Source organism: Pavona decussata, unplaced genomic scaffold (assembly GCF_977016875.1).
Source record: "Pavona decussata unplaced genomic scaffold, jaPavDecu1.1 SCAFFOLD_201, whole genome shotgun sequence".
NCBI lineage: Eukaryota > Metazoa > Cnidaria > Anthozoa > Scleractinia > Agariciidae > Pavona > Pavona decussata.
Window position 1 is genome coordinate 1,061,145 of NW_028145609.1, and position 26,098 is coordinate 1,087,242.

General features: G+C 40.3%; 4 protein-coding genes across 6 annotated transcripts in view; 2 read left to right on the forward strand and 2 right to left on the reverse strand.

Annotated features, from left to right (window-relative positions):
• LOC146461204 (Fc receptor-like protein 5) overlaps positions 1 to 26,098 on the forward strand; it is a 288,679-nt gene that overhangs the window by 100,697 nt on the left and 161,884 nt on the right. The gene's annotated exons all lie outside the window — the stretch shown is intronic.
• LOC146461210 (uncharacterized) lies at positions 529 to 25,291 on the forward strand. The gene is made up of 9 exons (XM_085087030.1): positions 529 to 983; positions 1,191 to 1,399; positions 1,598 to 3,669; positions 21,697 to 22,024; positions 22,368 to 22,794; positions 23,374 to 23,607; positions 23,961 to 24,183; positions 24,530 to 24,576; positions 24,856 to 25,291. The coding sequence occupies exons 3-9, from the start codon at positions 2,469 to 2,471 to the stop codon at positions 25,141 to 25,143; spliced, it is 2,748 nt and encodes a 915-aa protein (XP_084943156.1). The 5' UTR covers positions 529 to 983; positions 1,191 to 1,399; positions 1,598 to 2,468; the 3' UTR covers positions 25,144 to 25,291.
• LOC146461211 (uncharacterized) lies at positions 4,071 to 10,154 on the reverse strand. Its single transcript, XM_085087047.1, has 6 exons — positions 9,867 to 10,154; positions 8,143 to 9,105; positions 7,739 to 7,812; positions 7,209 to 7,292; positions 6,764 to 7,016; positions 4,071 to 6,220 (listed from the first exon to the last, which is right to left on the reverse strand). The coding sequence occupies exons 1-6, from the start codon at positions 10,048 to 10,050 to the stop codon at positions 6,090 to 6,092; spliced, it is 1,689 nt and encodes a 562-aa protein (XP_084943173.1). The 5' UTR covers positions 10,051 to 10,154; the 3' UTR covers positions 4,071 to 6,089.
• On the reverse strand, positions 15,106 to 20,411 carry LOC146461212 (uncharacterized). Its single transcript, XM_085087169.1, has 2 exons — positions 20,157 to 20,411; positions 15,106 to 20,109 (listed from the first exon to the last, which is right to left on the reverse strand). The coding sequence occupies exon 2, from the start codon at positions 19,768 to 19,770 to the stop codon at positions 15,106 to 15,108; it is 4,665 nt and encodes a 1,554-aa protein (XP_084943295.1). The 5' UTR covers positions 19,771 to 20,109; positions 20,157 to 20,411.

Genomic DNA, 26,098 nt, shown 5'->3' on the forward strand with positions numbered 1-26,098 from the left:
CTCTCTCTTCGCTAAATGGTTTGATTCCGGTGGATTTGCGGCGACATCCAAAACAAAATAACAACTTGATTTCCAAGTCTCCGCATAAAATATGGTTTGTTCGCGGATGTGACCATGTTTTAAGACGGTTAGATAATGAACGCTCGTGTCCTATGGGATATGATGTTTCAACTCAGTTGCCCGGGGGGTACTCCCTATGATGGTCAATACGGGGAGGCTCCGCCGAAAGAGGTACCTTTTTCACACTTCAGGTATATGAAAGGGCAGGGATTTCGCGAGTCGAAGTATATGAAAGGGTAGGAGAATCTGTCATTTAGGTATTTAGAAGGGCCTTTCATTATTTTTCAAATGGAAGGTATTTGAAAGGAGTACCATTTGTCAATGGAAGGTATACGAAAGGGATACCTTTTCTGCCAAAAATGGTATATAAATAGGTAAGGGGTCTGACCTCGTGGCGGAGCCTCCCCGTATTAAATAGAAACTTTGAACTAATCATGAAATCCATATGGAATTTGTGAATACGGTGTATTTCGTCGTACGAATCGACGCAAGTTCTGGCGAAACGCTTTCGGGCGAGTCGACGTTCGGGCGAAACAACCACAATTAGTTAGTACCACAGGAAAACTCAGATTGTGTGAAGCTGTGCTGCAATCGTGCCGCGACCATTGTTTGTTTAGCGTCTCCCTCTTCTAACTATGGCGGGAAGTTGCTTTTAAGAAATGCACAAAGACATTTTGAAGACAACAAAATACAAAGTCAAGTTATGTAGCCGACAGCGGGAGAAACAGCAAGACGATTAGCGGCGGGAGAAACAAATCGACTTACACATCATCAGAACTTTGAAGTGAAACCATCTTACTCCGACCCAGCGCGACGAATCGTTGAATTTTTCCTCTTGAAGTGAAACGTTTCGCTCACTTGATGTTGTAAAACGAATGGAAAATCAGGAATTAGAATAAAAGGACTGATTATTCTCAGAAGAGGCGAGTATATTCATGTTATTTTGTTGACAAAACTTTGCTTGTTTGCTGTCTTGCAAGAACTTGTTGTTTTGCAGTGTTGACACGCCGTTTACTGCTAAATACTGCTTACTTTACAGTATTCTTTTGAGCTCACTTTTTTCGGTCCAAGTTCATTATTACCCTTGGAGTTTTATTTTCTAATCTACTCCAAATTTTGCCTTCCAACAGCGGGAGAAAGAGTATAAATACGACTCGCGGCCGGTGGGAGAGTTGGCATAAACAGCAACCGAAACTTGAAGTGAACTCATTTTACTCCGATCTGGCTTGACAAAACGTTGGATTTTTCCTCTTAAAGTGGAATGTTTCGCTCACTTAGCGTTGTAAAACGAACGAAAAAATCAGCAGTGAAATAAAAGGACTGGTTATTCTCAGAAGAGGCGAGTATATCCATGTGATTTTGTTGACAAATCTTTGCTGGTTTGCAAGATATTGATTTCTTGCACTGTCTGACACGCAGTTTAGCTTAATACTGCTAATTTCAGAGCAGTCTTTTTCGCTCATTTTTTCAGGCTTTTTTAAATTTTTTTTCCTCAGAGTTATATGTTCTAATCTCCTCCAATTTTGCTTTTCAACAGCGGGAAAAAGAGCAGGGCAACTAGCGGCGGGGGAAACATATGGACTCTTTTAGAGGCGGGATAACATAAACAGCGGCCGAAGAGAACTCATTTCACTCTGATCCGATCGACTCGACGAAACGTTGCATTTTTCCTCTTGAAGTGAAACTTTTCGCTCACTCAACGTTGTAAAACGAACGAAAAATCAGCAATGGAATAAAAGGACTTGTTATCGATCTCCAAAGAGGCGAGTATGTTATTTTATGTGATTTTGTTGGCAGAACTTTAATTTGCTGTTTTGCAAGATATTGTTTTTCTTGAAGTGTTGACACTGCAACTTGTTTAACTTTTGTAAAAGCTACTGCTTAAACGCCAGAGCAGTCTCTGGTGCTCATTTTTTGGTCCATGTTTGTTATTTCCCTCGGAGGTTTATTTTCTTATCTCTTCCGGTTTTGCTACATTTAAGAAAATTTGATTCTCAGGTAAAAATATAGTTAGTCTAACAAACGTCTTGCAATACACTGTGAAAACTACTGACAAGTTTTTTCTCGCATATATTTCTATTTTAACATTTATTTGTGGCAGTCTTTACAGAGAACAAACACAAATACTTAAAAGAATAGGATATAAGGGCAAAGATTTAGATTTGTGAGTATTATTATATTTATTCCCTTGTCTGTGCAAATTTTTTTAAAGATAGTTGTTTAGTTTATTTCTGTACTGATTGCTATGAGAAGCATATAACCCCGAAGCGATTAGGTCTGTCGCAAAGCTGGGTTTCATTAGCGCGCGAGATTAGCCAATCAGAATTTACTTCCTAATATGGATACACGCGACCATTGCGTGAGCCTCGCGCGAGTGCTCAGGGAAAAGCTACATCGCCTTGTAAACAATGTCATCGGTGCGCTGCAAAAGAAAATTGCAGTTTGTTGAGGTCAAGTTTGACCAAAGTGGGACCCTTATTCAATCTAAACGCCCTAGAGTGACTGCGACCGAAAGCCCCAAATGCAACTTCGCGAAGTTAGGAAGTTCACGTAACGATGCGAGCGCAAATGCTCAAGAAAATTTGTCACTCCGGCAGCGAGGATATTGTTTTATCGCTCCGCGACCAGTCCAGCTGTGTGCAGAAAATTACCAAAAGACGAGTAATAACCCTGTAAATGGCCTTCAGTCGGACACTTCGAACATAACGGGGAAAGAAACGCCAATAAAGTCAAGCTACACAACATCCACTACGCCGATCCATTCCGATGTCGGCGATAATTGGATTCAGCGAGCTAAAAAAGTTGTTTCTGCCAAAGCTCCAGGATTTCAATTCACATTGTGGAAGGCTGGCCACGGTGAAGTATGTATGGTGTCAAAAGCTGACTTGTCTGGGTACGATCCAAACTTGTTAGCGAATGGTTGTGCTCCAGTGTGTTTACATGTTTCCTCGGACGGGAACTACGCCATTAAAGTACTCTTTCGTGAAGCATTTAAAGGCGCACTTAAGGATGAAGGTGATTTGACCTCTCTCCTTGACATTATGAACAGCTACAAAATTTGTCCTGGCCTGAAATCGCCATCAGAGGTCAACTCGGATTTGAAACGGACATGGGGATTCCCTTTCCAAAGAGTCGACAGCCATAAATGTTTACTGCTACATCTACCTGGCAACAAAAAGCAAGTACCTGGCTCTGCACTCTTTGATGTATGTACAGAATGCAAGAAACTTTACTGGAAACTGAGTAATATCGCGAAGAAACGTCGAAGTAACGGAAGAAATCGTGTGCAGAAGTCTTCAACGTGTAATTGGAAGTTCCTAAGTCCGAAAAGTGCAAAGAAAAGAGTGCGTAATCTAACGGCGGATGCGCGACGACTAACGAAGGAAGTCGAAAGACTGAGGAAAAAACTTGACGTTTCTCTCTCTCCTGAGTTGTCTAGTGAGATGAGGCAAATTACGTCCAAAATAAGTTCACAGTATCACGAATGTTTGGACGATATTTTCGAGGAAGCGGAAAAGAAAACGAAAGGAAAGGGCGGACTGATGAAAGAAATGTGGAAGCAGGATGTGGACGACAGAAAGGCCTTTTGGAAAGACCAGTGTCGAAACGGTAGGCGTCAAAACTTTGATTTTCCTGTAAGTGTGAAATTTTTAAAATTAACCTCTCTGAAAATCTCGGTATTTTGCTTTTGGGAACAAACTGTTTTATCATTTTCTCTTTTATCAGTTCTTATATATTTACTTAATCAGAATTGTTACATGTACATTCGCTTGCGTTACAAAATATTGTTATGTAAAATAAATTTTGCCTCCTAGAATTTCAGTCAACCTTGCTCTGCTCAGAGTTTAAGATAATTTCTTATCGTCATATTTCTGACCGCTTGTTTAAAAGGAGCCACTGCAAGTAACACTTTGATAACAGTTAAATTTAGGCCTGTATGCTTTGGTCACGCAATAACAAAACCCGCACGAAACGCATAGATCTAAAAAATGTCTTGACTAGATCTAGAATAAAGTCTTTGAAAAGTCTAGTTTAGGTCTGGCGGCTTTTTTCAAAGAAAAGTCTTGGAAAGATCTATATTCTGAGCTAAAATGCGAGACATTTCTAGACATTTTGACAGCTAGACATTCTTAGCTCGAAACTAGACATTCTCAAGACAATTGTTTCGAAAGAGGTTTTCCCAGAAGAAAGGTCTTGGAATGTCTAAAATTGTCTAGAAAGAAAGGCAACCACAAGACGTTTCAATCAACACGTGGTCAAAGGAACGTGATGACTGACAATAATTTCCGGCTTGTTTTATGGTACGTGATCCCAGCAGCTTCGAACGCGGCCGGCTCGGGTCGCTTCTGCGAAGCTGTAAAAATAGTACTAGCTGGTGTTGCAGCCTTTAATTGGTTGACAGGAAAAAAACAACAAATAATACTTAAGATTAAACCTTTTTATTCGAAATAATATGAACTGCACATTCAGTAACAGTTATATTTGCAAAATAGAATTAATATTGTTTCTTCACAATTAAGAGGACTAATTTAGTAATTAAAGAGCTTTCGTACAAATATCGCTTCTATTACCAACAAGCTTTAATAAATAGGTATACAAATATCATGCTTCTTCATTAGAGGATCAACTAAAGAGCTATTAAATTACTGTACAAGTATCGCTTCTTTCTAAGATTTCAGACATCTTACCGAAGAGTCGTGCAGCACTCGTGCAAGTCTACGAAAACTTGTAAATACTGTAAACTTTGTTATAATATAATTGCATAATTCACTTACGTGCTGCGGCTTGCTGATCCAACTTTTTCTTGGCAAATATATGCGGGTTAAACCGGGTTTGCAACCCTGGAAGCAGAGCTCTCCAAAATGACGCTCCTTCCACAAGCGATTTTCCCGTGAAATAAAAAAGCATCAACATGAGCTTGCCGCGTTATGATACCTTGCGTGTACATAAGCTTACAATATAGCGACAATTTAATTACGCTTCTTTGACATTCTTCGGCGAGATCGAATGACGGCCTAGAGAACAAACTGATAAGCCTACTTGTGTCTCATCGACCCAAAATGATCTTTGACTTGTTTTATAGTTAATTAAACGATAAAATCAACAGGACCTACCATTTGAACTGCTTTAAATGCAGTTACAAAATCATGTTTTTATGATAGGCAACACCGTTGTGCGGCGTGCAACAGCAACTATTAAATGAACGAAACTGTAGTTTTTTAATTTTTTTGGATAGTGACCCTTTTTTTCGCGAAAATTTCGTGTCATTATGGTAGTAAGACTGAAAATGCCCGTCGGTCAGAAATTTTCACAGAATTTGGTGTGCTCAAGCTCGGATATTTCGTCGACTAGAAAACAAACATTTGTTCCTTTTCGAACCATACTGACTCCAGAAAACGTCGCCGTTTCTGAGACTTTCAGTCGAACTTTTCATTTCTGACTGCCGGGCATTTAGTAGCTTTTAGTCTACTTGCACCACTTTAGTGCTAAGAAAAGAGCAATAGACCTTATCACGGTTTTCGACGCCATTTTGACGAGTGGGCAAACAGGCTTGAAATAACAGTGTTTGTATGGAAATCCGATGTTGAATAATTTTGATAAAACATCGCTTCTGAAAAATTCATGAATTGGAAACTTTTGGCACTAGGAAAAGGATTTTAAGAAAAAAAAATGGAGGGACGTAGCTGTGCCAGAAAGCGTCCAGTCGTGTTTTGAATTTTCCATACATTTGTCTGTATAGCGAACCAGCCGTGAACTGCTACTAAAAATAGTTCGCGGGAAAAAAATACAGGGAAATGTATGGAAAGTTCAAAACACAACTGGACGCTTTCTGACACTGCTACATCCCTCCAATTTTTTTCTTAAAACCATTTTCCTAATGCAAAAAGTTTCCAATTCATGAATTTTTCAGAAGCGATGTTTTATGAAAATTATTTGACATCGGATTTCCATACAAACACTGTTATTTCAAACTCGTCAAAATGGCGTCGAAAACCGTGATAAAGCCTATCTTGTCGTCATGTTTCCATTTATTGAATAGCAATAAGTTGCTTTCTTTTCTTAGCATTTGCAGTGGTACACTTATTGGTAAACATTTTATGTAGCTTTCCTGGTTCCAATGGACGAATGCTTAGACTTGAAGCACAGGCTAGTAGATAACCTGGAAAAGAAATAATGTGAATATTAGGAAAAAAAACTTAACAAATCTATGATGGCTGGACTTTCTATAGTCGTTAATTTTTACATGGCGACGCACAAACATGACTGTAAAGGCGCTGTTACACCAGACAACGTTTCATGCAACTTGTCTCGCAATTTTGTTGTGACACAAGTTGCACGAAAAATTGCCCTGTGTAACATACCCTGCAACGGACATGTCTCGCAACTACTTTGTTGCTGCAATTGTCGCAAAAAGTAGAATCCGGTTCTACTTCTCGCAACGATTGCGGCAACGCTACAGGAATATTTTTATGCGTTGCCTGGGGGTGTTTACACCAGGCAACGTCTCGTGCAACTCGTCTCGCAACGGAGCAACAAAGTTGCGAGACAGGTTGCACGAAACGTTGCCTGGTGTAACAGCGCCGAACTTTTTTCATAGACACAAGCCACCCTTAATATTCGCATAATGCCAAGAAAGGTCATATCTGTAAGTGCATAAAAATCGTCACGCGAGGGGAAAATCAATCCACATCATTAGTCTCACCTTGAATAGCAGAAACGATGGCAGGGTTAAGAATTTTCTTGTTTTCTGGAACCAGTCTGGTTCCAAAAGCAACAGATGTTGCCAGCTCCTCTTCTGTAAAGAAGTGATCCACGAGTTCATGAAAAATGATCCGCAGATCGTAACCAGCCTTGTGGTGAATGGCCTTGTGCTTAGTTATTTGGATGAAGACGCCACTATTGGGGCAGAGTTCTTGTCTCCCTACTCCTCCGTCTGAATGGGACTTTTGGAGCTGCTAAATAGATACATTTAATAACAGTAAACATACATACATAAATAATTATATAAAAGTTATACAGGATTCTGGGTGATATCTGCATTGTAAAGTGGAAAGAGCAACAGACTGACCAGTAGCCAGTATCAGATTGGATGTTGGTATGGCGTCAGCAGCCCAACTAACTTAACTATAAAGATCTCTGTAACATACCATATTAACTGACTTTGATGTCTTCTTCAAATATGATGTGTCATTTGCGACTTCGCCCATTGGGCTCAATGTCAATTCGTCTTCCTAGTTTATTAAACAATAATAACATATTCAGATGTTACAATATAAATGGCTGATACTATTACTATGGGAATGCTTCAGTAATTTTGTTCACTTTGGAACCAAATTTCAATCCCAATAACAGCAACGAAGATCTATAGTTAACTGAGAAAGTCATGCATCTGGGAATTGTATGTGTAACCTGGTCTCCCATCTAATAAAGCTGACATGTGAATATATGCGAAGAAATTGTAGAGACCAACTACCTTATTATAGTAATAAAAATTAATTATTAAAAGTTTGATGTCGCAAAAACAAAAACTGGTTGTATTGAAGGAGTTAAGTTAAAAAAGTTCCACAAATTCGCGAAAATTTAGTGTCGTGAAATATCACCTTGTCAAAATAGCGAAATTAAGTTGTGGCAAAAATAATCTTTAGTAGCGAGATAATTATCATGAAGTAGTGCATACCTCGTTTGAAGTGGAGAGGCACTCTGTGAGTTTTTTAAGGTAACCCACAACTTGCATCGGCGCAGAAAGAAAAACTGCAAACAATAACAATGTTAGATGAGAAATATACCGGCCAGAATATTTTATGTGGTGCCACGCAAAGGTTTATTTTGAACCAATAAACAATTCAGGTCGTTCAGACATGTCATCAAGTTAAAGTTAACTTTTAGTTTGTTTTTGTTAGGTTTAGTTTTTAATCAAAATGGACATAAACAGAAATACCCACTTCAAAACAAATCGCTATGTTAAACACCGTTGTGATGCCCGAGATAACAATTGTCAGTAAAGTGAGCCTTCCAAGATTGATTTGTCTGATTTGCAAGAGCAAATTATTCTTGATGGAGGCGATGAACTAAAGAGATTACCTGAACACTTTTGTTTGAGCTCCTCCAACTGGGCCTGGAGTTCCTCATTCCTTAACTTGTAAATGGCACAGTTTGAACACGCTGCAGATTCGGGTAGGGGCTTTGCTGCAAAGTTTCCATTCAGTCTTTGAGGTTCATCCACATCATACGATTTCCGAATCGCTCCCCCTAATACGTTTGCTAAACTGTCACGGGGTGGGTCCACCTGGTCAGATAGAAGGCCCATGTATGATGAAATAGGAGTGGTCTCACGTATTGGTGATATGGTCGTGTGGGAGTGCACGTGGGTTTGTGGACGGGTGTTGGCAATCGGTGTTGAGCTTGCCTTAGGTGGACTAGTGTGGGTTGGTGATGTTTGAGGCGTAATGTTAATGTGTGAATTTGGTTTGCTCTGTGGTGAATTTAGTAATGAGTTTATTCCAGCTTGTGGCGGTGGAATTGGTTTGTCGTTGCTGCTTTTTGGTACCGGGATATTAACGACCGGTGGCTCGTCGGTGTCGGTGGAAAGATCAACGACAACCGCAGGTTTTGCACTTACAGCATTAAAAAATGTTTTTGCCCTCAGTTGAGCGGCCTCCACATTCGCTGATTGAATCTTTTTTTTTTCCGCTAGGGCCGTACTTTTTTCTGTTTTTTTGGCGGCAGGAGTCGACTGGTTGTCCTTGCTTTCCTTCCGCTTGCTATTTCGGACCGGATTTGGCGTCGATTCATCATTTTCCACCTGGGCCGTACTCTTTTTTGGCTTTTTGGTGGCAGGAGCCGACTGGTCGTCCTTCTTGCTTTCCTTCCGCTTGTTTTTTTTGCCTCGATTTGACACCGATTCTTCATTTGAGTCAGTTCCATTTTCATCTTGGAGCTCCTGCCCTTTGGGAGTCTTTTTTCGCTGTCTTGGCTTATCTATGGCCTCGTTTTCCTTATTTTCTGCGTATTTGTCACAGAGCAGGTGGAGTTCTTCTTCGTTTTCTAAATAAAATAATTAAATGAGAATAATTACGCCAATGCAAAGTGTCGTGTCACAAATTATTGCTCACCGGACTCACTGGTGGTAATTGATATCACGTCACTCAAAATAACAAATCATGACCAGTTTCCGACATACACATCTGACAGATTGAGGCAAACACATGAATCGGTGCTTTATCCAGGCTATTTTTATATTACGTGAAAAGCGTGGAAGCTAATCTACCATTTTGGTCCTGAAAATTCACATGAATTCTGTCCCTCCCAGTTGTCGGCTTCGAGAGAGTTGGCTTTATATATAGCTATTCTTTAAATTATGAGCGGCTTTTTTTGATATGCGTGATTTTGAAGTTTGTCCTGACGCCTTACGGAACCCACGCGCACGCGACATATCGATCAGAGTGACACATGGTATTTTCAGATATCCAGTCACGAAAGAGTTGCATAAATTATGCCAGCATGGCTTCACTGAGGTCGCGCTTTATAAATATATACAAGATTAATAATATCATACATTTCGGTTTGTATTTCAAATAAAAATGTAGCAAGCGGTTAAAATATTAGTGTTTTATATAATGTATGTTCCAAATATCAGAATATCAGCTGTAAGGACCATAAGAAGAAGCTTTTTAATAAAGTTTGAAACTCAGGTAATTTTCCCGCCTAACTACATTTTCAATTACATTTTCCCATAGACATCAAGGTATTCGGTTTTCCGAGTCTGACTACATGTGAATGATACTAAGATATATTACAAAACTTACCAGAGTACTTAAGAATCTTGGCCTGGAACCACGAAGTATGTATTTTCTTACTCTTTACGGTGCGCCAAGCTACCGTTGCCACTTCTCCTTCTTTGATATCTGTACCCATGATGTCCGTTGCTGGCACAACTGAATACTGATCCTCTTCGATCCACAGAACACTGGCAGATAGACTGGCACTCATTTTTAGGTAGAATTAGATGTTAGAAGCTGACGATATTTGGCAAAATAATCTCTCACGAAGTAGCTATGTTAGCACACCTTCAAATGCAACGGCGAAGTAACCGAAAATCCCGCCTTGCCGTTTGTAGGCTAGCTATCGGTTACTGCATACTGATTGGGGGATTTTGAGTAACTGGTATCACTTACACATACGTATTTCAATTCTTTGGTGATTTGAAATCACTGTAACACAACACAAAAGTCGCTTTGTCCTGATCGATTGAATTGCATCAAATAGGAAAAAAAAGCACAAAAAGTTCCTTAAGATCTCATCAGCCGGTTGCTTGTTTGGAGCAGTTGAGCACAAATCAGGACCATGTCTGGAGAGCAGCCAAAAGAGAAGAGAAGACGAAGAACAAAAGCTGAAATAACGAAAGACTTGAGTGGAAATTATACCGAATCAAGCAGTCGTGTGGACTCCATTCAGAAAAGTATGGAGCAACCTTCACGTGCCGATACGGCTATTGCTTCCGAGAATAGGGCACAATTCCTGTATGATGACATTTCTCACCAAGAAACTGATCTGTCTTTTCCATCTTTTGATTTCGAAGAGAGTGCTGTTCTCATGAAAGGGGATAATGCTGTTAAATTTGCAACGGAAAACTTTGAACCTACAGGGCTCACTGATAAAAGCTTTATTCATTCAATGAACAATGAAGCATCTTTTTCGCAGAGCCCAATTGGTTTTGATTCCACCGTGGATTCTTTATTATCAGAAGAGAACACAAAAGACGAGGAGTCTGCCTGGTTACAGGAATATTTAACAAAAATACAAGACACTCTTCACGAAGAGCTCGTTCATGTGGAACAAGAGGCAAGCACAGAAGAGGAAACGATGGAAGATACATTCAAGTTGCCTACGTGCGGTACTGATAAGGAAAGTGAAAATCAGGATAATTTTGATCGCAAACCCTTATATCCAGGAGCAGCCATTACTGTTGGCTTGAGTGCTCTTCTGATTATGACATTTGCCCTCAGACACATGTTAAGCGGGCAAGCTTTATCGGACATGCTGACTTTAATTAGCGCTCACTGTCTTTCTCCAAACCTTTGCATGAAATCTATCTTCCAACTCAAGAAACATTTTCACAACCTTAAAGCACCCATGCATTTCCACAGATATTGCTCGCACTGCTTCCTGCAAATCGAAAACGACCTCGCCGTTTGCCCGAATTCTTTTTGTGCTCGTGACTTAACATGCTCTGGGAACACAGCCTTCTTCATTGAAATACCAATCGCATCACAAATTCAGGATTTTTTTGCAAGACCTGGGTTTTTAGAGCTGCTTAAACATCGATTTGTTCGGGTTAAAAAAGGTGAACATCACATTGAGGACATTTACGATGGTGAGCTCTACAAAAGGCATGCAGGTATCAATGGAATACTGTCTAGTGAAAAAAACATTTCACTTATGTGGAACACTGATGGCATCCCAGTATTTAAGTCATCGAAGTTCGCTCTTTGGCCCCTTTATTTTGTAATAAACGAACTGCCTTACAAAGAACGTATTAGTAAAGACAACATGATTTTTGCAGGCCTCTGGTTTGGCAGTTCTAAACCAATCATGTTGACATTTCTTCAGCCTTTTCATTCGTCTCTGTCCATTCTGGAGAATGAAGGTTTGCTTGTTGAAACCTCAGAAGGACAACATTTCACGGCACAAGCAATTTTGCTAGCAGGTACAAGTGACCTACCTGCCAAGTGTTTGGTGTGCAACACAGTTCAGTTCAATGCATTTTATGGCTGCATGAAATGTAAACTGGCGGGGAAAACTGAGAAGACGGGTAAAAGAGGAGGACATGCACACGCTTTTCCCTTTAACTTTGAAAACCCTAAGGGCCCAAAACGTACTCACACGGAAACGTTGGAGGAATCACGTCAAGCAGCTGTACAAGGAAAACCTGTCCATGGCATTAAAGGTCCATCGTGGTTTAGTGGGCTCAAACATCACGATATTATTGAAGGAACAGGGATAGATTACATGCACTGTGTTTTACTTGGCATATGTAAACGTCTTCTTGGTCTGTGGTTTGATTCAGGAGAAGCAGCGGACTATAAAATAAGTTCCCGTCTTGCTGAGGTGGATGCAAGACTCGCCGCCATTAAGCCACCAAATAATATATCAAGAGTCCCTAGGTCGATTGAGAATCACCGGAAATACTTTAAAGCCTCTGAATTACGTTCGTTTTTATTGTTTTATGGCCCTGCTGTTCTTTACAATATTCTTCCAAAACCATACTATGAACATTTTCTTTTTCTTAGTGAAGCAATTTTTATCCTGTTGCTAGACTCGATAAGCGAAACGCAATTAGAACATGCTGAACGCTTATTGTTTCACTTTTGCATTCTCTTTGAGGGTTACTACGGACTACGTTTTCAAACAGCAAACTTCCATCTTCTTGTCCATTTAGCTGATAACGTGAGGTCATTGGGGCCATTGTGGACACATTCGTGTTTTCACTTTGAGGACAAGAATGGCTTTCTGTTGAAAACATTTCACGGAACTCAAAACATTCAATTTCAAATAATATCAGCCGTGTCTATTTCAAAGAGGCTTCCAGAACTACGAAGAACTTTTCTTCCAGAGGAGGGTCCAATTACTGATTTCTACCGGGGAATGGTATCCTCCAGGCGGATTTCAAATGGAGTAGAATTATTTGCGGGATGTTTTGCCCTGGGAGCAAGTTCAGAGCGAAAGCTGACCGATTTTCAGCTTCAGGCCCTCACAGAATTCTTGGGACTTGCACCCCCAACTTCTGTGGTAAAATCATTCAAACGGCTTAAGTCTGGAAGTCGCGTTTTCCACTCAAAGGCGTATGAGCGAGTCTACAGTAGAAACAGCTTTACAGTTCGCGTAATTAAGGATGAAAATGTCCGAGAATATGGGCAAATTGAATTTTTCTTCCAGTGCGAGCCTATATGTTTCTGCCTATCAAAGACCACTTGCAATTGCCGCGTTCGTAACTTGGCTGTCTTAACAAGACTGCGTGACTGTGTTCGCATCAAATTGATTGATGACCACGACACAAATGCTTCCTGTTTGCATATCAAGGTTGTTGGACCACCGCAGGCAGAGGATGTTATTGTGGTGGATATCAACCACATAGAGCACAAATGTGTTTTTATGTACTTTGATGACATGCCGGATGTTGCCTTTGTAGCTGAATTCCCAAATGCAGTTGAAACAGATTAGTGCGTTTTTTGATCACAGGAATTCACTCGCGCAGTTTTATGAGTACTTAGTATTAATATACATAAGTTTTTTGAGCATCCGAACGCGGGAAAGTCCCGGCTGGGAGTGAACTCTGGGGGCCTTTCCCTATACCTTGTTATGGTATTTTGTATTTTTTCGCGACTGATTTTGTTGTATTTGATTGCTTAGTTGAATTCAATGACAGGAAGGCCCCGGCCATAGAAATCTAGCAACGTTATAAAACGTTTTAGGATGTAAATATAAACAGATAGTTTGAAACATATTATAAACTAATTGCGATTTTGAAACGGCAATGACTGCATTGGTGTTTGAAGAAAATATATTTCGTATTTGGCAGAGTCGCGAATTGCAATTTTGAGACAGGGATGGCTACATTATATTGACGGAGTTGTGAAGCGACGGAGCCCAATACGGTTTTTTTTTTCCAAAGCTGTCAATGAAGGGCCGTCTCAAAATCACGATTGACCTATTTTTCAGGCAAAACGAAAGTAAAACTGAAGATTGCGCTGATTAAAATATAAATTCTTATTCGCTGCGATGTATAAACGTACACGACTGTTTTTGCGTGTAATCAAATATTTTTTTGGCAGAAAACTTATCAAGATACGGACATTTTACTCCATAAATTGCTTATTTCTAACGAGACAAATTCGAACTTGCATCCTTATGAAGTTTTCTAAAGTACCAGGCACCGGGTAAACATGTAAAATAACGCAAACTCGACGAGCTTTTTACTGTGAAAACAGGTTTTGCCTTCACAAAACGGAAACACCGACGGACGGGGAAACTCTTCAAAACACTTCGGTAAAGGCCTTTCTCCTGGGGGAACACTCGCTGGCTGCGGGAAGGACCGAGATCTCTTACGGCAAGCGAATTTCTCTGAGACAGTAAAACCACACAGAACTTGGCTCCAACGTAGGGTTTAATACCAAAACTATAACCTCGCGTACAGTCAAAACATAAGCAAGGATATAACCAAGGATGTAACCAAAGAAAATCTTACAAAGCACTTGTATTTACGTGCAGAGCTAGCAAAGCATTCGAATTACATCATTTGTCAACGAGTCAGATTACAGAATACAACAATCATTTCTGAAAGTCTATTGGACGAAATCTAAGCTTATCCTGAAACATTAATTACTTTCAGAAGCTACACAGGTGGATAACAGTTTAACAAAAGGCTAGTGCAGGTTACAATAACACTTCAACGCTCAATTACAGTTATGATCTTATAAGAACCGTTTACGCCTAATTGAACTACAGGTTGTGTTTACGGTTTATCGAACTTGAAACTAACGAACTTATTATTTTCTACGTTGGTTTTTATATTTTTGTCAGCAAAGCAAATTAAACTGAATATCTATAAATCCTCTCATCACATTCCTCCCACCTTAGCTCGAAACCCTCCTGGGTCGAGCAATAAAAATAGAAAGAAAACAAGTAACTGGGAAAAAAAAAGCACAGCGATGAAAATTTGAACACGGTTGGTTACGTGAATTGTTTGATTTGTTTTGAAGTGGTTTTGTAATTTTTGTTTTTGTTTTTTGGTGGTTTTTTAAAATTTTGTATTTGTTTTTGTGCCTGAACCGCGGCATAAACCGAGCTACCTAATATAGCGGCCTCGGGGGTTCCTTAAAAAAATGTCTTGCGCATGCATAACTTACTCTGACAATGTACGAATGTCAATAAATCTTGTTAGCACACTGGTGCATCCAATCTTTCAAATAATCATTGTTGATTTCCTCTAACATTTCTCACCTAAAGCTTATCTTCACTTAAACGTTTCTAGTACTTTGAGCACTCTTATGACTTATGACTGGCAACGCATGATTTCGGGATCTCTTTAACACACAATTGTCTTACTGCTCGGGTTCTTTCTTTCTTGAGCTCACCAGTTAGGTTGCCTACACTTGGACTCAAATCACTTAAGGCTAGTGCAAAAAGTAAACATGAAAAATTGGACTTGAATTTAGCAGAGGTAAAGGGATCTTGCCAGTTGTGGGCAAATATTCTGGTCATCAACTCGCTATCGTGGTCAAGAGAACGCGTAGAAACGTTTTCCGATGCGTTGAATACTATTCGGTTACCACTGTAACACTCGCAGCTCTTGGTCTCCTTTACTGACCGCATTCTTTCTAGGCTCTTGGCTTGCGAAGTTGCGCATAGATATAGTACAACCAAGAACAACAGCCATAACGACGAGGTGAGAGACCCATGTACACTTCTACACTCTGTCGTGTTTCTTGACAAATTAGTTAGTCGCTGAGCTTTCTTGTGATCGTCAAAGTCGGTCTTTGCAGCAGACATCAATTTGGCGGGTTTGGCCTTCTTGAAAGGTCGAGAGACGTAGGTGGCCATTACACGTTCACTCTTTGGGACTGACGTTTTCTTGAGCTTCGAGGACTTATCTACTAGAGAAACGCACTTGTTTTTCAAATCTATCACAGCATCCTTCTCGACTAAGAAATCTGATCCAAGTATTGCCTCAAAAGGAAGGTTTTGCATAACGTGGAACTGACTATGGTACACAACACCACTTACTTCCACTGGTATGCCAATCTGTCCTAACACAGGTACTCTGTCGCCACTGATTGCGTTAACAGACGGAACTAACCCATCGGTCATTTTTGCTGTGTACTCACGACCATAGATCTTCTTCACGAGGTTTTCATTTATAGCGGAAACACATGCTCCAGTGTCTATGAGTAAGTCGACTGGGTGTCCTTGTAACTTTCCACTTAGGAACACATTACTTCTCGCAAATTCTGCTACGTGCCTCTTCTTCTCTGGTTGTTGGACATTGTTGCTAGTGTTGCACGTTTGTATCTGAGGTATTTGTTCTGATAGAGGCTCTTCTTTACTGATGATCGTCACTTGACGGTTGATTTTCTTTAGATCTCCTTCAGTGGGCGAAGAAACGGTGACTTTAATGTCTTCTTTGTAAACGTGCTTGTAGGGCTCAGGTAACTGATTACCGGAAGGTTGATCGCGATGGTGGAACGTTCTCGCGTGGGATGTCTGGTTCCTTGGTCGATTGGTGTGTCTCGAAAAATGCTTCTTTCCAGAAAAGGTATTAAACGCACCCACATAAGTTACTCTTTTCCGTGGTACCGGGCCTACTGGGGTCTCACTGCCTCCAGCTAAACGGGAACCATTGAAACACTGATTCTCTCTCGGATTAGCTGCAATGTTGTCAGATGATGCCTGAGCAGCTGGCCATGGCTGGGATGCGATTGGATATTCTTCCGGGAGCTGTTGTTGTGGTAGATCAAACTGGTGGTAGCTACTGTAATAAACATTCTCAGGACAGTTATACTGATAATGACCAGGACTGTTGCATTTGAAGCAAATTGGTCTTCTATCTCGGATTCTCGGGCGTTGTTGTTGGTCGTATTGTCGACGTGTAGGCTTTCCTCTGATTCGAACTTCAACTGTAAGATCTTGAGGTTTGCTCATCCTGGTGGAGCAAGCACTTATGTTCCTATTGAAAGTGCTTTTAGACTGTACGGTGTCAGGACTGAGGGAATTTGATCGGTTTTCCTGTACTGTCTTGGGAACTGTTTGGGGGGTCTGTGCTGGCTTAGTACTGCTGTCTGCATGATGGACTTCATTGACGGACGTGCCTCTGTCATCCGTAACTGTAACTGGGTTGTCAATTGAGTCGTTTGTCTCAATCTCATGATTCACGGTGGCTGGGCTTTCTGTGATAACACCTCCACAGGTGAATCCAGTTCTGTCTTTTCCTCCCTTCACCTGTTTAGCAGTGTGCGTGTGTGTCGAATTGTCGCCTTTGGCTGTTAAATACTGTATGGTCCTATCTGTCTGCAATGATGGAGGTACCCTGGAAACTACTTCTGCGAAGCTAGGTTTCTCTGGTCGGGGACTGGGTTGCTCAATCACGATTTCCTGCAGTTCCCAAGGGTCTGATAAATTAGGCGAGCAGACGTCTTCGACCCCTGGATAGGGAGGCGGCTGGACATCTTGTGGAGGCAGTTTCACAACCATTACTGGTGGTGGGGTCTGAGGATCACTATCATGGTGCCTTAAATCTCCAGTGTCGGTAGTCTGGGTGTGCCTGTCTGTAGGCCACAATGGATATGGAACTGGAGCTGGTAGATCAAACATGGCCACGCACTCGCTTTCGTCGTGGGACGAGTATTCCTCTTCTGATAGGGGCGGTAATTGAAATAGGGGTGGATCTAGCTGGTCACTGGTATCCTCTTGGAAAGGAGAGTCGCTGTGGCTGTTCTTGAGGGTCTGATCTGATGTGTTTAACCCTGGGTTTGATGTAAAATCTGTGGATGGTGGCTCGGTAGGTAGCAGGGTTAACCAAGGTTTTGTAAACTGATCAGATGGCAGTAAAAACTGGTTAGCGGTCTCTGTCTCTTTGGAACCTTCTGTCAGCGCGGAGATGGCTGGGTGTGGTATAGTTTCTTCTTCACCAGGCCCTAGGTCAAAGTCATCCAAGCAGTCGTACCCTTCCTGTCCGGTTTCGTAATCGTAGTAAGAATCCCAATCACTGGGGTATTCAGGTCCGTCGAGTTCACTCGCCTCTTCAAATTGGCTGTGGGGCACTGTGACATCCATGAACTGTCCCAATGAAGGATCACTTTTATTGTCAAAAGCAGCGACATGGTTTGGTTGTCGTGGTGGGGGCAAGGCTCGCGGGCGTGTTTGAAATCCCGTTGACCGCATACTTGTATCAGGAGCGGGTAACGCGTACCTGGGTGCCGGCTGTCTTTCACGGTTTCTTCGTTGTGGACAACTGTTCTGATAGTGGCCACTCATGCCACAAGAAAAACACACAGGTCGACCATCTCTTGATCTTTCCCGATCGCCTCGCGTCTCTTGTCGCCGCTGTGCAAAACCATTAAGGCGTGCATCCACCCGTCTATCCAAACTGGTAATTTGATTCAGCAGGTGGCTTTCCATACGTTCGATACGTTTCATCATTTCCGTAAGGTCAAACTTATCTTGATAGTCCCGTTGGGGTTCTGAATACGCGGCGACTTTGTTTGAATTTGTAGTTGCAGGTGAAAGTTCTGTTAATTTCTTTGTCAGTGTCTCCATTTGCGCCTGAAGAGACTGCTGTTGAGAGGCATTGGGCGGAACACAGGCACCTGTTGTGTTGGCGGGTACCTGCTGATTACGGTTAATGGCTTCAATCAATCGTTCAATCTGCCTATTCTCCGTGTTGCAAGTCATACGTCGCGAGATTGAATCAACAGTACGGGCCACTTCCTCTGCTTGTAAAAGCGTTTCCGGCATTCGCTCCAGAACCTTGACTTTCACTGATTGCATCAATCCCTCGGTAAAGTACGTTACTTTGTCCACTTCGGCCATGTTTAATCCGCTGAATAGTTCATGCATGTCGTTGATATAATCTGACAACAATTCATTCGGACCCTGACGGCGCGCAACTAAACGTTGTCGCTTAACCCACGCACGATCCTTCGTGGAATAGCGCTTCAATAAAGCCTGCTTTAGGCTATCATAGTCTCCTCGCTCTTCGGCCGGTATCTCAAACATAAATGTTTCCGCTGGGCCAGCGAGATTGTTAATCAACTGGGTTTTGGCAGCTGGGACATCCAGGCGAATTCCCTTGGACTCCAAAATCAACTCAAGTTTTTCAAACCAGCGGTTGATGTCTTCGCTTTCATACCCGTGAAATTTGCTAATGTTTACATCTTTACTCAATAGTTTTTGAGTAAGCTCAGTGAGGGCACGAATGTACTCTCCTTCCATAATGTTCAAACTCGAATCGTCAGTGCTGTCAGAATCTGTAGAACTTTCGCAAGAGGTACTGTCACTATCCGTAGATTCTCGTACACGGGTATTACGCGAGAAAATTGTGTGAGTGTCAGCAGGTGGATTAATAGGTGATAACGGTTGTCCACCAACAATGTTATTACCGTCAATTGGTGAAGTACTTGGTGGTTCTTGTTGTCCAATTAAAGTATAATCCACACGCGGGGTTGAAATTGGAATTTGTAAACCCCCTACTGCAAAAGCGTTAGTGATTCTGTTGTTGCTGTTAACAGGTGACGTACTCACTGGTACCTGTTGTCCACCTGTTGCACCAACGTTCTCCGTAAAGTTCTCTTCTCTTGTTCTCTTTGGGTTCTCGTTTTCCAAATGATTTTCTTCTCCAGTATCTGTAGGGCTACTGGGACAAGGCGGGACCAAAACACTCAAACTGTCGGCACTATTGGAATCAATACTGATATCCACGGGTTCTAAGTTTGTCTTGTTAACACCGTCAGAGTTCTCTTCGCCGGTGTCCGATGTTTCAGGACTAGTTTGTCTTCGGGCTACTGGTCCACGTCTTAATTCTGGGGCTATCTTACTTTCGTCGAAAGGTAAATCGCACTCAACACAGGCGTCTACTTTCTTCGCTGGGGTGTTACGCGCGTTTCTCCGGCTCCTTAGGTGATAAGGCTCTCTCTTCTTCCGGAAGAAACTCGGCATCAATTCTCTGATAAAATTTCTCTCACTTACTTGGGCGTAATCTTTCGTACTTGCTCCAAGGGGTTACATCCTGTTCTGTGTTGTTCCAGTCGTCTCCGATAATTCTGCCGTAAGTACCCGGATTCTCCACCAGTGTGAAAACAGGTTTTGCCTTCACAAAACGGAAACACCGACGGACGGGGAAACTCTTCAAAACACTTCGGTAAAGGCCTTTCTCCTGGGGGAACACTCGCTGGCTGCGGGAAGGACCGAGATCTCTTACGGCAAGCGAATTTCTCTGAGACAGTAAAACCACACAGAACTTGGCTCCAACGTAGGGTTTAATACCAAAACTATAACCTCGCGTACAGTCAAAACATAAGCAAGGATATAACCAAGGATGTAACCAAAGAAAATCTTACAAAGCACTTGTATTTACGTGCAGAGCTAGCAAAGCATTCGAATTACATCATTTGTCAACGAGTCAGATTACAGAATACAACAATCATTTCTGAAAGTCTATTGGACGAAATCTAAGCTTATCCTGAAACATTAATTACTTTCAGAAGCTACACAGGTGGATAACAGTTTAACAAAAGGCTAGTGCAGGTTACAATAACACTTCAACGCTCAATTACAGTTATGATCTTATAAGAACCGTTTACGCCTAATTGAACTACAGGTTGTGTTTACGGTTTATCGAACTTGAAACTAACGAACTTATTATTTTCTACGTTGGTTTTTATATTTTTGTCAGCAAAGCAAATTAAACTGAATATCTATAAATCCTCTCATCACATTACTCAAAACGTTTTTGAAAACATGCTTGCGTGATTAGCGCGCGCAAAGGAAAAGCAATTGGATTAAAATGTTGAGAAGAGCGTTGTTTAATATCTGTCATATGACAAAGTAATCATTTCAGGCCGCCCTTTGAAGAAATATTTTGATTTTGGTTGTGAACGTGAGGAACCCAACAAAGTCCAAGCAGAGGTTAGTGTTTGCAGGTTTTTGACGTCGCAAGATATTTCCTCTCCTATTATAAAATTACACAACTGTGAAGCGGCTCTTTTTTCTTTTAGAGTACATGACATCGTCTCAAACAAATGATGTTAATTATCCGTCGGTGGCGGGCGGATCAAGGTGAATTAAATGTGGGGTTTTTGCTTGTTCAAGCAGCACACGCCATTTTCTGATGTTTTTTGTAGCGTTTTGAGTGAACTGCTGCTTGGAATACCTCCTCCTGCATGATAATCAGCTGAACAATACTTCGGAATAATTCTTAAGATTTACCGATTTCCTTTATCTTTCATGATAGTGGAATTATTTTCTCGCGTGATCAGCTTCAATACTCTTTATAATATAATTAAGTTCTCTACTCGCGCGATCGCACGTCTAAGAGTGGGAGTAAATATAGCTTTTTTATATCAAGTAAAAGCGGTGATGTATCCCGGCCCTAGATCCTGCACACATCGCCGACACTTATTTATATGTCTTGACTAGGCCAACGTCAAGACAAATTTAGATATAGTTTAAGTAGTACATCAGAGGAAACTCGATACCTGAGAACTTGAATGCAGCTGAAAATGTTATCGCAACACAGAAAGATCTAGTCAAGGTCTAATCTAGACCAAACTTCAAGACATTTTCTAGACAAACAGACGTAACAGAGGTCGAAAAGTCTTTCAAGACATTTGGTAGACTCTAAAGACATTTAGTTAGTCTTGGAAAGGTCTAGATAATGTCTACAAGACCTTTGCTAGACCTAAGGCAGACAAATTTAGACCTAGCTGTTTCGTACGGGAAGAAAAAAAAGACATGAATTGTTTACAAAGTGAAAATTTGAAGAAATAGCTCCGGGAAATAGCTGTCATAAATGGCAACCCGTAAACCACTTTTTCAGCTTTTGTTCAATCTAAGCGATCCTATTTTTTTCTTCATTTAAATTAGGAAAGGGAAGAACTGGTAATAGATGGTCTGCAATAACATACAGGATTGCACTGGCGGTGTTCACCCGCAGTCCAGCAGCATATGAAGCACTAAAAAGCTATCACATTTTGAACCTGCCATCAGTGTCTTCATTAAAGCAGTTCACTTCTGCAAACACCCAAGCGGCTGGTTTAAACCTTCCACATCTGCATGATGCAAAATTAACATATGCTGCATACAAAGTGGAAAGGAAAGACCAGGGTTTTCCTGAGCCTAAGGATACAGGTGTACTTGTTTTTGATGAGGTGAAAGTGGTGATGAAAGTCCACTGGAATAGTGCAAACAATGGGTAAGACTGTTTTTTAACCATCAAACTAGTAGCATGGTAAAATCTGATCAGTTTATTAGCTTTCAATATAAAAACGGAATAATTCTGGAGGAGCATAAAGGCATTAAGGGACTATATCACATGTTGGCTCTTGATCAACAGTCATTAAAAAAAGACTAATCAGTATGTCTGGTTAGAAAACATATTGATAATAATTTATTGGACATAGTTTAACTTTCAAGAGTGTAGATCAGTGTGCATGGCCATAACGACAATGTCAGGTGGCCCCCAGCAGGGTTAGTTACTGGAAGTTTGAAAGTACATGATGTATTTATCAGACTAACCTCTTTTTTGAACCTTTAAGGTTTGTGGGACATGCTATGACTGCTGATGACATGTCATCACTCCAAGATGTTTATGATGAGCTCCGTGCACCCAAATCAGTCAAAGCATCTTACATCATGCAGTATTTATGGCGTGATCTGACCAGTGATTTTGACATAATCGGGCCATATTTCAGCAGTGGCAGAGGCATGGAGTGCAAATATATCATCTCCTGCCTGATGACCACAATACATTCATTCCATATATGTGGTTTTAAAACCATGGCTGTGGTTTGTGATGGTGCCAGCGCAAATTTAAAGGCCATCAAATATCTAACCACAAAAGAAAGTGGGGCCTATGGAATCAATGAAAATCCCCGAGTGGACGACCCTCATCATGTGAAGACATGGATGCTAAATCCTTGGACCAACCAGAAGCTTTTTTTCATTCCTTGCCCATCACATCAGGTTATTTCTATGTTACAGTGCAACGAACTCAACCGGGGTCACCGAAAAAACCGACACTTTGAAATTTAAAGAAATATTCTTGTTTTTGATTGGTTTACAAACTACCAAAGCCAGACTCCTTTGTTGTGAACGTGACCTGTGATTGGCTTATTAATGTTGGGTGGCCTCGGTTGAGTTCGTTGCACTGTATTTATTTCATACTAATGTTCACCATATACCTCAATATTGCTAAGCAATTAATTCAAAAATGTGAAATTTTACTTAAAAAAAATTATATTTGAAGTTTCCAGTGCTTTGCCTTGAGCATTTTGTTTTCCATGAATTCAGTTTTACACGTTGAAAGTTTAAGGTGTCGCTTATTACTCTTGGTCTGAGTGATGGAAAGTGCATGCAGTAAATATGGAGACAGCATAATAATAGCACTTACCTCCACTAGCTAACCCAACCAGGACTCAGAACTCTTATATGATGAGCTGATCAGTAGACAAATTATTGCTTGCTTCGGTATCATCTGATTTTGTTTTATGTTAATAAATCTCATTATCTTTACCTCTGTTTGAAATAAATTTTTCTGTTTAGTTGAAAAGCTTGATTGCTGCACTTCACTCCTCTCGTCAAGCAAATGGTAGCCGAAGAAAGGATTTCAATTTATATGGAGTGAAGTTTGGATGGCAAGTCATTAAAGATCTGTGGAGGAGAGAGATGGCTAGAGCAAAAAATGGTAGAATGCGACGGGTGCCACAGCTATGTTACAGACACGTCTACAGAGACTGTTGGACAAGGCTCAATGTCAAACCAGCAAAAATCATGCAGGTTCATATTTGAATTAGAAAGTTAGATAGAAATGGCAGTCATACATTTGTCAATGAGCACAACTTGTGCAAACCATGCATATAATTTTGTTATGCATGGATGCAAGAATTTCATTGGTACATAAAAAGGAATTCATGTTAGACAAAGTTATGCACTTCATTATTTTATAATGTAATTGAATATCAATGTATGAAGTCATTAACCCTTTGCATACAACATACCATCTTAAATTGGCACCTGCTTAAGCTGTTTCAAATGATAGTAACTGACAACTACAATTAATAATAAAAAAGAAAGAAGACAGTATTGTAATAATGTTATTTTGAAAAATTTACAATTTCTTTAAATTGCAGCAAAATGGAGTTATTGCTGAACTCTCTGAATACAAGGAAAGTAATCCACCAGATGCTGAAAATGTTGGAAAGACCATTGAATACCTAGATGCTTGCCGCCAGTTATTCGAGAGGGGTATATTGAGTCATGAAAAGATCACAGATGAGCATTCCAGTGTTTTGCAAAACATGTCTAATGGTTATAACTTCTTTGTTGGCTGGGCTGACTATGCCTGGGAGCAAGGTAGACTTCCATTGTTTAAATGAAAAAAAAAATTAAATGTCCATAATTTGTGACAGTTCTCTCATTGACAGATTTCCTGTTTTCAATCTATTCGCAATTGTATAACCATTATGACAATTCCTTCATTGACAGAATTTCTGTTATGAATCTATTGTACACTCGCTCAAAGAGCTCTATAGTCTTTCTAGTTTCTATTTGACAATGTTCAAAAAGGAATACCATAAATATTGGTAGTATACACATAAGTGATTGTTACAAGACAAATATCAATACAACCAAGCAGCTACATGTGTGCAATGTATGTATTTCACGCTTGTTTTGATTCAAATCACTTGTCAATTTACAGAGCCAAACTTGACTGCTTCCAACCAAAAAGGGTTTCTTGCATGGCAGGTAACTTTTTTTCTATCAAATTATTCAATATTCAGTACGTATCATTATGACAGTGAAGCTGTTTTTTATTGGTAGAGGCAAGTTTAATAACAATTAAAAATCCAAATATCAACAACTTGTTAGTAATAAGCTTGCTAGGTAATCAAGCTACATGTGGAAGACTTTCATAATTCAAAAGACATTAATTTTTAATGAAAATAATTCCATGTCAAGTTGTTTCCCTCTCTTTTTTTCCCCAGAATTAGAAGCTAATACAAAACCTTTTTATTGTTCCTACAGACGTGGGATTTGACAAGACTTATGTATTATGGCTTCACTGAGTTCTGCAAACACTTCGTCAGTATCTTCCCAGGCTACTACATATGGCCTCTCCGCTTAAATGGGAGTGCACTTGAAACTATATTCAGTCAGCTGAAATTCAATATGAATGGCCAGTTGTCCAGTGTCAATTACTCAGCAGCGCTTACAACACTGAAGTTAAAACGACGCATTCATGGGTGGAGGGGAAAGTTTGTCTACAGAAAGACACCATTATATGTAAGAGAAATTTCTCTAAAAAGAAAATAATGTTCACGTTTAGAGAAATTTATCTTTCATACAATTGTGTGAACACTGGGTGATTACAAATATTATCTATAAAGCCATATCAAGGTCAATTTGGTCAAATGTAGACCAAATGGCTTTTGTTATGATGTGCATTTGCTCACATTGAAGACAAATATATATCAGAAATTATGAAACTAGGTTTTTTTTTTTTTTTTTTTTTTGGGGGGGGGGGGGGGGCAATAATGATTATATAATTATAGGCCATTTCCTGAATTGCTTTGGGCCTCTATAAATGAAACCGAGGCTAGGTGCAGTCTTTCCTATGAAAAGAAGTCTTCATTCACATGTCTTTAAAACTAATTTCAATGAGAAAGATTATGTATCCGGCCTCACTTGGACAAAGAGGCTCAAGTAACTCAGAAATGGCCTTTTTTAAAAAGGAAGTGAGATTCTGATTTTAATTTCAAGTACAGAAACAAAAGCTACTTGCATCTTTTATATCAATATATAGAAAAAGTCAGCAATGTTGTGCAATTCATATTTGTTGACTACATGCAAAAAGTTATGTAAATCCAAGCAAATTATTTGTAAAAATGTTCTGTATGTTCTGAGGTAACAGGTACAAACACGCAGTTATATGAACTTGAGCACGAAATATCTTTTAATTAAAGCAGTAAAAGGTATTTTATTATCCCACATGCTTCCTGCTAGCCTCCCACGCAGACGTCCTTAGGGGGAAGGAAACGCGTGACTAACCCCTAAGGACGTCTGCATGGGAGGCTAGCTTCTTGCTAGAAATTATATACATTGTAAAAAAATAACCATAATTTAAATTGAAGATTTAAAATGATTTGATGATTTGAAAATGAATGAAGATTGTCAACAGCATTGAGATAATCAAATATTTATTTTTCTGAAAAGTATGTTGCAGTTCATGAATACACAACCACAATGGTTAACTCTCACCATCATTACA

Excerpts from the sequence above, each read along its gene's own strand:
- LOC146461211 (XM_085087047.1), bottom strand. The coding sequence starts at position 10,050 with ATGAGTGCCAGTCTATCTGCCAGTGTTCTGTGGATCGAAGAGGATCAG. Across the intron at positions 7,017-7,208 it reads CATCAAAGTCAGTTAATATG|CAGCTCCAAAAGTCCCATTC; the intron begins GTATGTTACAGA and ends GTATCTATTTAG. Across the intron at positions 6,221-6,763 it reads CATCGTTTCTGCTATTCAAG|GTTATCTACTAGCCTGTGCT; the intron begins GTGAGACTAATG and ends TTTCTTTTCCAG.
- LOC146461212 (XM_085087169.1), bottom strand. The coding sequence starts at position 19,770 with ATGCCGAGTTTCTTCCGGAAGAAGAGAGAGCCTTATCACCTAAGGAGC.
- LOC146461210 (XM_085087030.1), top strand. The coding sequence starts at position 2,469 with ATGTCATCGGTGCGCTGCAAAAGAAAATTGCAGTTTGTTGAGGTCAAG. Across the intron at positions 22,795-23,373 it reads TTCCTTGCCCATCACATCAG|TTGAAAAGCTTGATTGCTGC; the intron begins GTTATTTCTATG and ends TTTTCTGTTTAG. Across the intron at positions 23,608-23,960 it reads AACCAGCAAAAATCATGCAG|CAAAATGGAGTTATTGCTGA; the intron begins GTTCATATTTGA and ends TTTAAATTGCAG.